The following is a 13,401-nucleotide window of genomic DNA, read 5'->3' as shown; positions in this document are numbered from 1 at the left end:
AAAATGTAACTTCCAGATAAAGGCTTTATGCCTATAGAGATCAAGATGAAGCCTAGGAAACATGAAAGTCTGGAATCAGGGTTCTCTGGTGGTCTAGAGTACTAGGGATTCACCTTGGAGCAAGAAAATGAATATATCTAAGAAGGATGCCTATGACACTGAGTCGTCTGGTGTGTTTGACCTATCTATCATTAGGGAAAAACAAGGAGTTAAAAAAGGAAACAAATGGCTGAGAGTTTGGCCTAGTGGTTGAGTGCTTGCCTACCATGCACAAAGACCCGGGTTCGATTCTTCAGTACCACAAACATAGAAAAAAGCCGGAAGTGGTGCTGTGGCTCAAGTGGTAGAGCTCTAGCCTTGAGAAAGCCCAAGGACAGTGCTCAGGCCCTGTGTTGTAGCCCCAGGACTGGCAAAAAAAAAAAAAAAAAAAAAAAGGAAACAAATATTAACATAGGGTTGAATTATTATCTGTAGTCATAAGCTGGATTTTTAACTGAAACTTAGAATTATGACTCTTAAAAATGATCAGGTATAGTAGTGTGCACCTGTTAATCTCCTAGCCACTGGGAAGCACAGGTAAGAGGACCAGCATCTGAGACTAGACCCAGGCAAAACTAGGGAATCCCATCTGAAAATAACTAAAGCAAAAAAGTAAGGTTCAAAAAAAAGTAAGGCTCAGAGTATAGCTCAAGTGGTTTAGGCCTTGCCTACCAAGTATAAGCCATAAGTTCAAACTCTAGTACTCCCAAAATAAAAGTATCTTGGGAAGATCAGGAAATAATAGTGCACATATTTTATAATATTAGGTAAATCTTAGAAGCAGCTGTGAACAAGTTAAAAGTTAAGTGCCTCTGGCTAGGGAGGATCGTAGGAGGGATTAATGGCTTTCATTAAGTCTTGTATTATTTGACTTTCCAACGTCTTATGTAAATGTCATCTATCAGCTTACTTTAAGGAGACAAGCTTTTCTTTCTTTAAAGGATAGACATTTTTTTTTTTGCCAGTCCTGTGCTTGAGCTCAGGGCCTGAGCACTGTCCTTGGACTTTCTCAAGGCTAGAGCTCTCCCACTTGAGCCTCATCACCACTTCCGGCTTTTTTCTATGTATGTGGTACCGAGGAATCGAACCCGGGTCTTCATGCATGCTAGGCAAGCACTTTAACCACTAGGCCAAACTCCCGGCCCAGGATAGACATTTTTAAATACCTTTCGGTAATGTTTTGCAGTTGCCTTGTAGAAGGAGATGCTAAGGAAGAAATACTACAGCCACCAGAACCTCACCCAGTGCCACCCATCTTGACACCATCTCCACCCTCAGCCTTTCCAACAGTCACTACTGTATGGCAAGACAATGACAGATACCATCCAAAGCCAGTGTTGCACATGGTTTCATCAGAACAGTCAACAGACCTCAATAGAAACTATAAGTCAACAGATGTTCCAGGGAAAAATGAACAAACTGTTGATCAAACAGATAAAAAATTGGAGCGAAACTTAAGTTTTGAGATTAAGAAGGTCCCTCTCCAGGAGGGACCAAAAAGTTTTGATGGGAACACACTTTTGAATAGAGGACATGCAATTAAAATTAAATCTGCTTCATCTTGTGTGATTGATAAAATGTCTAAGACACAGGAGTTAAGTTCAGGAGATGTAAAAGTTGATGATACTGCTGAGAATTCTTGTATGGACAACATTGCAACACAGTCAAACAAGACTTCTGTACCTTCAGAAGAATCACAGAATTCAGACACACCACCAAGGCCAGACCGCTTGCCTCTTGATAAAAAAGGACACGCAGCATGGTCATTTCATGGACCAGAACATGCCACACTCACATCCGAATCATCTGAAGGCATATCCTCAGATACTCACTCTCAAACTGTGAAAACTTTGAGTTTAACACCAAACTCTACAACAGAAGCCGAAGTCCATGATCTTGTGGATCATCCTAACACTTCACCTCTATTCAGAGCTCCCCTTAGCTTTACTAATCCTCTTCACTCTGATGATTCGGACTCAGATGAAAGGACCTCTGATGGTGCTGTGACAAAGAAGAAAACTACTATTTCAACAGCAAGTGCCACGGTTTCTGCTGCCACTAACATCGAAAGCATTTCTACGAGGAAAGTATTGCCCATGTCCATTGCTAGACACGATGTAGCAAGACCCATACATTCAGGTGCTGAACAAGGTAATAATAGAGTGTCTATCATGTGACTATCACTGTCATGTGTCAGTCACTGTTCAAAGACTTCAGCTGTTATTTCATTTTGCTTTACACCACACACTGCAATCTACAACAGAATTTTGTTTCATAACTTTTAAAATATAAGCTTTTATTTATTGTTTAATTTGATTACTGTATTACTTTTGTTTTTTCTAAAATATTTTTATGGTTGTAACTAGAATATTTTCTGTATTATAGCTCTTATTAGTACTTTGTCTTGACCAAAATTTATTAGACAAATTAGAAGTAATTTAGGCAAAATAAAATTAAGAAACTGACATAAGTAGTTTAGTATGGCTTTGTATGACCATTGAAGTTCACTCTCTTAAATGCCTATTTAGTCATCCTTTTTGTTTCTTTAACTATGAAATTTTTCACACTATTTGAGTTTAATCTTAAGAGCTTTTTGGAAACTACTCAGTAAAATATGGCAGTTTATTGTGAGTAGGATATGTAACTAGGTACCGAAGCTATTATCTGATTAATGATTCCTTAAACAGTCTTAATTTTTCACAATAACACATAAACTCAATATGTATTGTTGATTTATTTGTTTTTGTAATTTATTTTGAAATATGTCTGCCTATGTAATATAGAGTTGCCTGGAACTCTGATCCAGGCTTCCTAAGTGTTGGATTTACCCAGTGTATTATTAGTTTTGAAACTCCTCTCTGGAGTTCTATAAATATTATGGCTGCCTTATTTAAGCAGAGTACAAAATTGAGAGCAAACATAGCAATCTGAAATCTTTTTACTAATATATTAACTACAGTGGTTATTTAGTATTAGTGTACTATGATAGTGATTCATACAGAATGATTTTTATAAGTACAGGAAAAATAAGTATGAACTTGGACATTGATTTGTGTTTCTTACCACTGTAATAGTACCCCTACTGTATGTAGTACTTTAATTTCCCCTAATTGTACATGCTGTAAATTTTGTCTTAAGAATATAGAATCAATGAGTCTAATCTAGCTTTTAAGTAGAATTCTTGATTCTATAATTTATTTGAAAGATCTTCAGATGATAATGGTTGCCATAATAAGTATTACTTTACCAATTTGCTATAATTTTAAGTTAATATATTTTCTTAACTTCAGAGTTTCAGTTACAAGTGCCGTTTTATAACTACCAGAAAATAAATGGGCATTTTAGTTGGGCTTTTTGTTTCAGGCTGAGACTGTGTTTTTGTGTTTTAAACCAGATATCAGTGGCTTATCCCTGTAAATCTAGCTATTCAAGAGGCTGTGATTTGAGGATCATGGTTCATAGTCAGCCTGAGCAGGGAAGTCTGAGCAACTTTTATCTGCAGATAAGCATGAAAAAGGTGGAAGTGGAACTGTTATTTAAGTGGTAGAGCACTAGCCATAAGCCAAAAAAAAAAAAAAAAGTTTAAGAGCTTGAGTTTCAGCTCCAGGACAAAACAAATGTATTAACCAAGAATAAAGTTTGGTAAGGACAGGAAAGATGTACGCTAAGATAAATTTACTAGAAGTTACTGTCACATGACCATTTGTGATAGTAGGAACAGTTCCTTAAAAGTAATAAATATTGTGCAGAGATTAAAAAACACCCTGCTATATAATACCTCACTTCTGTTCTTTTATTTGTATTTCAAAACAAAGATCACTGTAAATCTGTTTGCTAGTTTCCTTTCATTATAAACTACCTATGCTACTGTTTTGATAACTTAAGGTTTTTTTCTGTAAATGTTCATTGTTAAAACCTAACTACTGGGGGGGGGGGTGGTCCAGGAGTTTGGCCTAGTGGTAGAGTGCTTGCCTAGCATGCATGAAGACCCGAGTTTGATTCCTTGGTACCACATACATAGAAAAAAAGCCGGAAATGGTGCTGAGGCTCTACCAACTACTGAAGGGGCCAGAAGTTTGGCCTAGTGGTAGAGTGCTTGCCTTAGCATGCATGAAGACCTGGGTTCCATTCCTTGGTACTACATACATAGAAAAGCCAGAAGTGGTGCCCTGGCTCAAGTGGTAGAGAACTTTGAGGAAAGCCCCCCCAAAACAAACCTAACTACTGGAAGTCCTTTTGGTTTTTTTTTTTTTTTTTGAGGGGCTCTTGCTATGTAGTCTTGGTAGTCCTATTTTAATTGTTACTAATCATTTATCTTGTAGATTCTGTATTATTTAATGGCTTATACATTACTTATATACATCATATGCGTTGTTTAACTATTAACACAGCATGGGGGTAGTCTTTTTTTTTTTTTTTTTTTTTTTTGGTGACAGGGACTTGAAAGCTCAGAGCCTGGACACTCACTGTCCCTGAGCTTTTTTGATCAGGGCTGGTGCTTTGCCACTTAGCCATAGCTATACTTCCAGATTTTGCTTCGTGACTTTTGTTGCTGGTGGTATTGTTTTGTTTGTTTAATACTTTGTTTTTGTGGTTAATTAGAGAAAAGTCTTAAGGGCTTTCCTGTCTGGGCTGACTTCAATGTACAATTCTCAGATCTCAGATTCCCGAAGTAGCTAGAATAACAGACATGCATGAGCCAACGGCCCCTGGAGGGGTTTTCTTCTAGTGAATTAACCTCAGTTATTTGGTATTGATACCTAAAGTAGCCTTTTGCATGTGAAAAATCTTCGCTATGAATTCTTCTCGCATGCATGCCCCAGGATTTCATTCAGGCCAAACTGCATCAGTCAAGCCTCTAGAAAGATTCTTCAGAGTAAGATTTGTAAGAAAGGCAATCCAGGGAGAAACATGCTATTGAGAAGCAAAGGGCCACAGTTAGAGAATGAGGTTCTCTAGTGGTGAGAATTGTCATGATCAAAAAGGCAAGTTTCTAAGATACTTAATAAATAGAAACATGTAGAATTACACTTTCTTCTTGATTTGTATAATTTATGAAATAATGCCACAGTACCTCATTTAGGAGTCCCTTCCTTGGAACAGCAGTCTCTGTACTTGTGAGGGGTTAGTAACAACAGGAAAAAAAATATGTATTGCCGGGCCGGGAGTTTAGCCTAGTGGTTAAAGTGCTTGCCTAGCATGCATGAAGACCCAGGTTCGATTCCTCGGTACCACATACATAGAAAAAAGCCGGAAGTGTTGCTGAGGCTCAAGTGGTAGAGCTCAAGCCTTGAGAAAGTCCAAGGACAGTGCTCAGGCCCTGAGCTCAAGCCCAGGACTGGCAAAAAAAAAAAAAAAAAAAAAACATATGTATTGTATTGCCACTGCTGGATAAAATAGATAGTTCTTCATTGACAAGAGAATTCTAGCACTCTGAGTAGATCAAGTATTGAGCTAGAGCTAGAACTCTTAGCAGAACTCAAAGGATGCATTTTCTTTTATCTCCTGTTAACTAAACACAAGAAAAGCAAGAGTAATGATACCTGCTGCAGTACTTCTTGAAAGTTTATTAATTTTTTTTCTGTGTGTGTTTCTTAATACATAGTGTATCAGTTTTGTAGCCAGACTGTTCATTTTAAAAGAAAAAAAGCAGACTCAGATAAGATAGAGAATTCTCACATTTGTCTTATTCTCTACAGCATAAGAGACCACACGTACCATTGTCTGTTCAGTTTTTTTCCTATACCAGCAGTAAAACTTAAAAGATATAATATGTTCTTTATCCCAAGTCATAAGGCTAAACTTATGCCAAAAAGTAATTTCATTTCCAAAAGTACAACCATGTGCCACTGTTCACAAGATTTTAGGCAATAAGTCATTAACATTTTAGTAGCTATATATTTATCTACATTACAAAAATAGCACTTCAAATATTCAGTAATAGTAGAAAAATGTGACCAAAGTACATAAATTAAATTAAAAGTAAGTAGCCAAGTGCCTATGGCACAGGCCTGTTTTTCTAGACACAGAACAACTAAGCAAGAAAAAAAGCTAATCCTAACTACTCAGGAGGCCTAGATTTGATCACAGTTCAAAGGCAACCTGATCAGGAAAGTCCGTGAGACATTATCTAACCACCAAGAAGCTAGAAGTGGAGCTGTGGCTCAACTGGTAGAACAGTAGCTTTGAGCAAAGTTCAGGCTCCAGCACAAAAAAGGGTTTTTTGGTTTTGTTTTTAAAGATTTTATTAACACTGATTTTTACATCATATTTCAAATGTAGTATAAAAGAAGGGACTCTATATGTAATTACTGACACATAGATTTTTAGAACATAATTAAAATTAAACTGAGGGTTTGTATGTGATAGATACATATCAATCTATATAACATGTCTATAGAGTATATATCCCATCATAGATTATTATGTCTATGTAGTTATGTTTATATCTCCAAGACCTTGGGTACCCAAATATTGTACTGTTTGGATCTAATATCCACATCAAGGAGACCGTGCACCTTTTGTTCCTATGGTTCATGCCTAACAATACAGAAGGCTGAGATATGGGGATCATGGCTTGAAGCCAGCTTGGGCAGAAAAATCCCCAAGACTCTTATTTCCAATTAACTAGGACAATAAAAAAGACAGAAGTAGAAATGTGGCTTAAGTGTCAGAGCAGCAGGCTTGAGAGAAAAACAAGATAAATAAATAAACAAGAAAAAAAGCTAAGACCTTGAGTTCATACCCAATCCAGTACTGACACCAAAAAAAGAGGAAGAAAGAGGCCGGGAGTTTGGCCTAGTAGTAGAGTGCTTGTCTAGCATGCTCAAAAGCCTAGGTTTGATTCCTTAGTACCACATACATAGAAAAAAGCCAGAAGTAGACAGTGCTCAGGCCCTGAGCTCAAGCCTAGGACTGGCAGGGAAAAAAAAGGGGGGAAAGAATGAAGAAGTTCAGTAAGTGAGCAGAACAGATGGTGGTGAATAATAAGAGTTGCAGTTGACTCTAGTTTGGGAAACTGTCTTAAATGACTAAAGCTTTCCTTTTAGGACTTAATCATTACAGAAGTCCCAGGATGATAGTGAGTTCTCTACTGAATACTTCTTTCACATCAGAGGACAGTTAATGTCAGGAAAATTACAGAAGTCATTTTCAGTGTCCATTAGTAAAAGTACCTTCTTTCCTCAGTAAGCTTCATAACCCTTTAATTAATTAATTTTTTTGCCAGTCATGGGGCTTGAACTCAGGGTCTGAGCACAGTCATTGGACTTTTTCCTCAAGGCTAGAACTCTGCCACTTGAGCCACAGCACCATTTCTGGCATTTTCTATGTATGTAGTACCTAGGAATCAAACCCAGGTCTTTGTGCATATTAGGCAAGCACTCTACCACTAGGCCAAACTCCTGGCCCCTTCCTAAAACCCTTTAAAATAAGATCATGGTAAAGGTTTTTAAAAAGTGATTTTTAGATCTTTGCGACAGAGATCCTTTGCATATCAAGAAAGTGCTGACTTAAAAAAAAAAGTAAGTGCTGACTTGAGGTAATATGTTAATTTTTAATGATTTGTCTAAATTTTATTTATTTAGATGTTGACATTAGTGAAGATTCACCTCCTCCCCTACCTGAAAGAACTCCCGAATCTTTTGTACTAGCAAGTGAACAGAGTGAGTGTCTTCTGCTTTTACTTTTACGTTATATCCTAAAATTAAATTCTGGAAAACATGGCTTATTTTAATCTAGTGACTGTTGTGCTACATAATTAAAAATCAGAACAGATAGGATTGGAGGTTATATGCTTTTAATTTTTCATTTAGAAAATAACAAAATGGCATTCCTAAGATTTCTAGAATGACTACATTATATTAGATACTAGAATTCAGTTTAGTGCAATTACAAATATATTTCCAGTTGTTGTCAATTCATGCATTAAATAGTTAGTATTTGTTTAGGAGAACAGTAATTGCTGCTCTACTTCTTCTCTTTTTTTTTTTTTTTTTTTTTTTTTTTTTTTGCCAGTCCTGGGCTTGAGCTCAGCGCCTGAGCACTGTCCTTAGACTTTCTCAAGGTTAGAGCTCTACCACTTGAGTCTTAGCACCACTTCCGGCTTTTTATTCTATGTATGTGGTACCGAGGAATCGAACCTGGGTCTTCATGCATGCTAGGCAAGCACTTTAACCACTAGGCCAAACTCCCGGTCCCTAATTGCTCTACTTCTTAGTGTAGGTCACAACATTTAACCTGACTTGTTGGATGGCGTTATAGTCAGTTGGTGTTAACTAACAAACATTAATGACTTCTCTGAGATTAGTGAGAATAGGAAGAAAGTGATCCTTTTTTAATGCATTAACAGTGTACTCCTTTAAACAATATACAGATGAGAGTTTGTTTGCAGCGGTTTTGCTTACAATGAGTTACATTACAAATATATTACTATCTTTTTTGATTTTAACAATATTCAGCAGTAAAGTACAGCATACTTCAACTGTCTCACATTATTTTATAGATGACAATAAACAACTGAATTTATTTAGTCAGATTTTAAGGCAAGCAACTCAAATTTTCTAGAGTTAATAGAAGCAGTTCAAATTGTGATATCTGTTTTTTGTATGTAGTTTTTCCCTTCAATTTTTGTTGAGTTTTCTTTGACTTCCTTTCTTTTTTATTTTTTGGTTCTGGGTATCAAGCCCTTGCACATACTAAGCATTTGCTATTCCACTAACCTACGTCTCCAACCTCTTTCTCTATGTACTATAATCACAGAAATTCCAAGTATTCGTGATGTAATTTTAATTTGAAGATTTCATTTTCCTCAGATATACCTGTGAGATCTGAATGGAATGAACTTCAAAGTCCGGAATGGTCTGAACAAAAAGAGTCAGAAGTGAGTCATGTTTGGATTGGAATAGCTGTAACTTAATACTTTTATTGTCAATTTATATTATAGTTGTTTGTTATAAATGTCATCTGGAAACCATTAAGTATAGTTTGTAGTATTTATTAGGATTACTTATGCTAAGTCTCTGTATGCTAAGTGTTCTGTGAAAATGTTAGGTTATGCATTTTTTTTTTTTTTTTGCCAGTCCTGGGCTTAGGGCCTGAGCACTTCCTTGGATTTTTTTCTCAAGGCTAGAGCTCTACCACTTGAGCCTTAGCACCACTTCCGGCTTTTTCTAAGTATGTGGTACTGAAGAATCGAACTCAGGTCTTCTTGCATGCTAGACAAGCACTCTACCACTAGGCCAAACTCCGGCCCAGGTTATGCATTTTTAAGATTTTATATATTTTTTATGGCTACTGCTTTGAAAGAATTATTTGATCAACATGCTTTTGAATTATGTAAAGTATGCCATGTTTCCAATTTTTTTGGAGCCATGAACAGGACGCTTTTGGGGTTCATGCTACTTCCTTAGATTTTGTTACTGCAGCTTAACATTTCTGTCCATGCTAGGTTTCTTTTGCCTTCAGGAAAAGTCTTGATTTTTTTTTTTTAGTTTGTCATGACCAATACTTTCCCCATATTACATCTAGTGACATAAATGATACATGTTAATTGGCACATAAAGCTGTGCTGCAAAATCCATATTGAAAAATTGAAAGAATCATTTTTCTTTGGAAAATGTATCTGTGACAAAACCTGTCTATAACTGGGAGCCAGTGGCTCACGCCTGTGATCCTATTCAGTAGACTGAGATCTGAGGATTGCGGTTCAAAGCCAGCCCTGGCACAAAAGTCCATGAGACTCTTACCTCCAATTAAGCACTAGAAGCCTGGAAGTGGTGTGATTCAAAAGTGGTAGAGCATTAGTCTTGAGCTGAAGAGTGCAGCGACAGTACCCAGGCCCAGAGTTCAAGCCTCACAACCCAAACAAAACAAAACTATCTGTACATAAAATGAATATATTGACCTATTGCATGTCTTCCTTATAGGGCTTAACAACCTGTGGCTATGAAAAATGTGGTAAGTAGTGATTCACCGTTATTTTCGTCATTGACCTTATTAAACAGTATGTGTCATTTGCTGTGTTTTTTATTTGGTTTTATTTCTATATGCAAATATACCTAGGTACACTTTCCTAGAATAGTGGGTATCAGTTAATTTTACCACAATATATTATTGATTTGATCTGGAAAATCATGAGAACTTTTTTTATTAATACAAGTTTATGAGAAATAATTTTCTACTGTTTATAAAAACATTTAGGAGTGAGGATATTATTCATTGACTGAGCCTGTCCTTGGCATGTGCTAAACGAATGGCTTATGTGTGTTGTGTGTGTGTGTGTAGGTCCTGGAGCTTGAACTCAGAACCTGGGTACTGAGTTTTCTTTGCTTAAAGCTAGTGCTCACCCACTTGAGCCACAGCTGCACTGGTGGCTTTTTTTTGGTGCTTAATCGGAGATTAAGAATTTCATAGTTTCCTTCCCACATTGGCTTTAGAACTGTGATCCATGGGTCTTAGTCTCCTGAGTAGCTAGAATTACAGGTGTGAACCACTGGTACCCAACTACTGTTGCATTTTTTTTTTTAAGTTATGAAAAAGAAAAGTAAGCACAGCATGGTGGCCCATCCCTATAATCCCAGCATTTGGGAAGTTGAAACAGAGAGATTGGGCAGCCTTGATGGGGAAGAAGAAAAGGAAAATTAACAACAACAAAAAGAATATGTAACATCTTAAATTTTTTGCTGAATCCTTTCTAGGTGATAAGCATCTAAAAGATAAGAAACAAATATCTTGTACTTACAAGTTTCCAGAAATGTTCCTCACAGATATTTATTTGAGAGGATATAAGTTGTAAAAGAATAAAAAAAATAATTAAAATACACTGATATCTGGATTTATGAAAATAAAGTAAGAGTATAATGAGAATCTTCACATTACAAAGCTAGTCACAATAGACTTCTTAAGTATTCTCAAGAACACCAAACAGAACCAGACGTAGTTGTGCATGAGGGCTGAGGTAGGAAGATTATGAATTTGACATCAGTCTAGGCTACGTAGTAAAACACTGTTATCTCAACAACAACAAACAATACAATTTCTTACATTTACTCTTTTGTATTTTTAAAAGCCTCTAAAATTCTGGTGACTTTGAAGTCTTTGTCTCTCTTAATTATCGCCAACATTAAGCAGTTACAAGGTGCTATATATGAGGTTGCAAAGGATGATGATTGATAGATTGGTTTGCATTTCAGATCACCCAGCAGGAGGTAATCATATCACAGAGACTTGTACAGAATGTCCACCCACTTTCAGTGACAAGAAAGATCAAGTAACAGAAAGTCCAACAGAAAGCACAGATATTGGTAATAAATTTTTTTAAATTTTAGTTAATACAAGAGAGAGAAAAAATCATTTGCCATTATCCCAGTATTTATAAAGACAATTTTATCAAACTTTGTAGTATGATTTCTTCAGGTTGCCAAGAATAAAACAAACATAATCAGATTTGTTTAGAAGTAATTATACAATACGTAAAATAATTTGCCTCATTCTGGACTAACATTAAAAACTAATATGCAAATTAAGATATTTTATTTATTTTGTGATAAATTTGTTTGGGGGTTGTTTGTGATGGGGCTTCATTATGTTGCCCATGCTAGCTAGCCTGGAACTACTGGTGGTATTCCTGCTAATAGTTCTTTTAAAGAAGTTATTTAAAAATACCTAGAATAGATGTATAGGGTTTTTTGTTGAGTTTTGGATTTGGGGGAGGGTTGTTTTTTGTTTTGTATTTGATTTTCCCATCTGTAAATACCAGGAATGAGGAGGGTGTCTCTGGGTGAAGTTTTCATGATACAGTATTTATGAACGTTGATCAATTACTCTGGTGTTTTGCTTATAGGTTTTGGTAATCGGTGTGGCAAACCAAAAGGACCAAGAGATCCACCTTCAGAATGGACATGATTCAGGGAATACAACACTTTAAATTATACTGGAAAATCCAAGTGCCACTGAAAGCCAGATTTATAGTATTCCATCTTCAAAATGTGGGACTAATAGCAGTGTAGATTGTTACCTTAGTATTTTTTTGCTGGGATCATCTACCTGCCTTATACTACAGTTAGGAAAAAGTATTACATATGGTTTATTTTGTAACTTCAAGTATTATTGCCTTAATGTCTCTTAACCCTGTTACACGCTGCTTGTAGACCTGTTAATACAGTAATACTTTTATGATGAATTAAGTTCACGGACTATTTTGCAGTTTTATCATGTATGCATTATTTTGTATATGTACAGGGCAAGTAGCTATATAATTTGATAAAGTTGCAGTCATAAAATATTATTAACAGAAGATGTAAGAAATTTCTGCATGGTCTAAATCTTTGTGTATCTTGTTTGTAAATTATTTGCCCTGAAATTTTAGAAAATAGTTTCTGAATTTTAAAATTGCTGGATTCATGCAGCCAGCATTGCAGGTTATTAGCGATCAAAGATTGTAATAATAATACATTTTGTAAATTGTAAGGAAAAGGTTATTTTTATATTATAAATTGTCTAATTGTCCATCCTAATTGTTTTGTTTTCATCTAGTTATGGAGATTCAGTAAGTGCCTTGGAACAATATTGAATTCTCTTAGCTCATGTGTGTTACTTTAATATTGCAACTCAACTGGGATTAGAAGACTATCAAAATATTTGACCTGCCATTAAAAACAAAAACAATTTTACAGTGCATACATATTGTCTTGATTTTTATTCCTAGCAAATCAAACCTACTATTCTTGTTAGCCTTGCTTTTTTGAAATTGTATGAAAGAGATATAATTTTTCAGTTCAAGAATAGGAATCTAGACATGATAGTGCATGCCTGTAGTCCCAGTTGCTCAGGAGACTGAGGTGGGAGCATGATCACTTGAGCCCCACTGGTTTGAAACTAGATAGTTAGAGGCATGGTTCAAATGGTAGGGTGGTGCCAGCCTGAATTTCAACTAACCTTAGCCTGGGCAACAAAGTGAAATGAAATGTCAAAAACAGTATGGAGGAGCACTTTCTGCCAAATTCCTATCTTTGCTAATCCCAAATGCTTAAAACACTTGAGTCAATACTAGGTGTCTTGTCGTGACCTTCCCAAAGCTTCCTGGAGCACCAAACAGAAAAGTTTAAGAGGGAGGAACTTGCTCAGAGCTGATGGCTCACACTTCCAGCTACTCACAAGAGAGATCTGAGAGTCATGGTTCAAAGCCAGTTTGGGTGGGAAAGTCCATGAGACTCTTCCTTCCAATAAACTACCCTCCCAAAAAACAGAAGTGGTACTGTGGCTCACATGGTAGAGTGCTAGCCTTGAGCACAAAAAGGCTCACAGGCAGCAAGCAGGCCCTGATTTCAAGTCCCAGGACTGGGGGGAAATTTTTTTTTTTTT

General features: G+C 36.3%; 1 protein-coding gene across 1 annotated transcript in view; it reads left to right on the top strand.

The window, feature by feature from the left end:
- Positions 1-12,717, top strand: part of Ptpn12 (protein tyrosine phosphatase non-receptor type 12) — a 60,997-nt gene extending 48,280 nt beyond the window's left edge. Inside the window, exons 13-18 of the mRNA XM_090332915.1 lie at positions 1,226-2,190; positions 7,626-7,703; positions 8,853-8,920; positions 9,966-9,996; positions 11,232-11,342; positions 11,882-12,717. Of these exons, the coding sequence (XP_090189041.1) occupies positions 1,226-2,190; positions 7,626-7,703; positions 8,853-8,920; positions 9,966-9,996; positions 11,232-11,342; positions 11,882-11,943 (1,315 nt within the window). The 3' untranslated portion in view covers positions 11,944-12,717. The remainder of the gene's footprint in view (positions 1-1,225; positions 2,191-7,625; positions 7,704-8,852; positions 8,921-9,965; positions 9,997-11,231; positions 11,343-11,881) is intronic.
- The last annotated feature ends 684 nt before the right edge of the window (positions 12,718-13,401 follow it).

Source organism: Megascapheus bottae, chromosome 5 (genome assembly GCF_031878675.1).
Source record: "Megascapheus bottae isolate mThoBot1 chromosome 5, mThoBot2.hap1, whole genome shotgun sequence".
NCBI lineage: Eukaryota > Metazoa > Chordata > Mammalia > Rodentia > Geomyidae > Megascapheus > Megascapheus bottae.
Note: the sequence above shows the minus strand (reverse complement) of the source record. Positions and strands in the feature narration are given on the sequence as shown.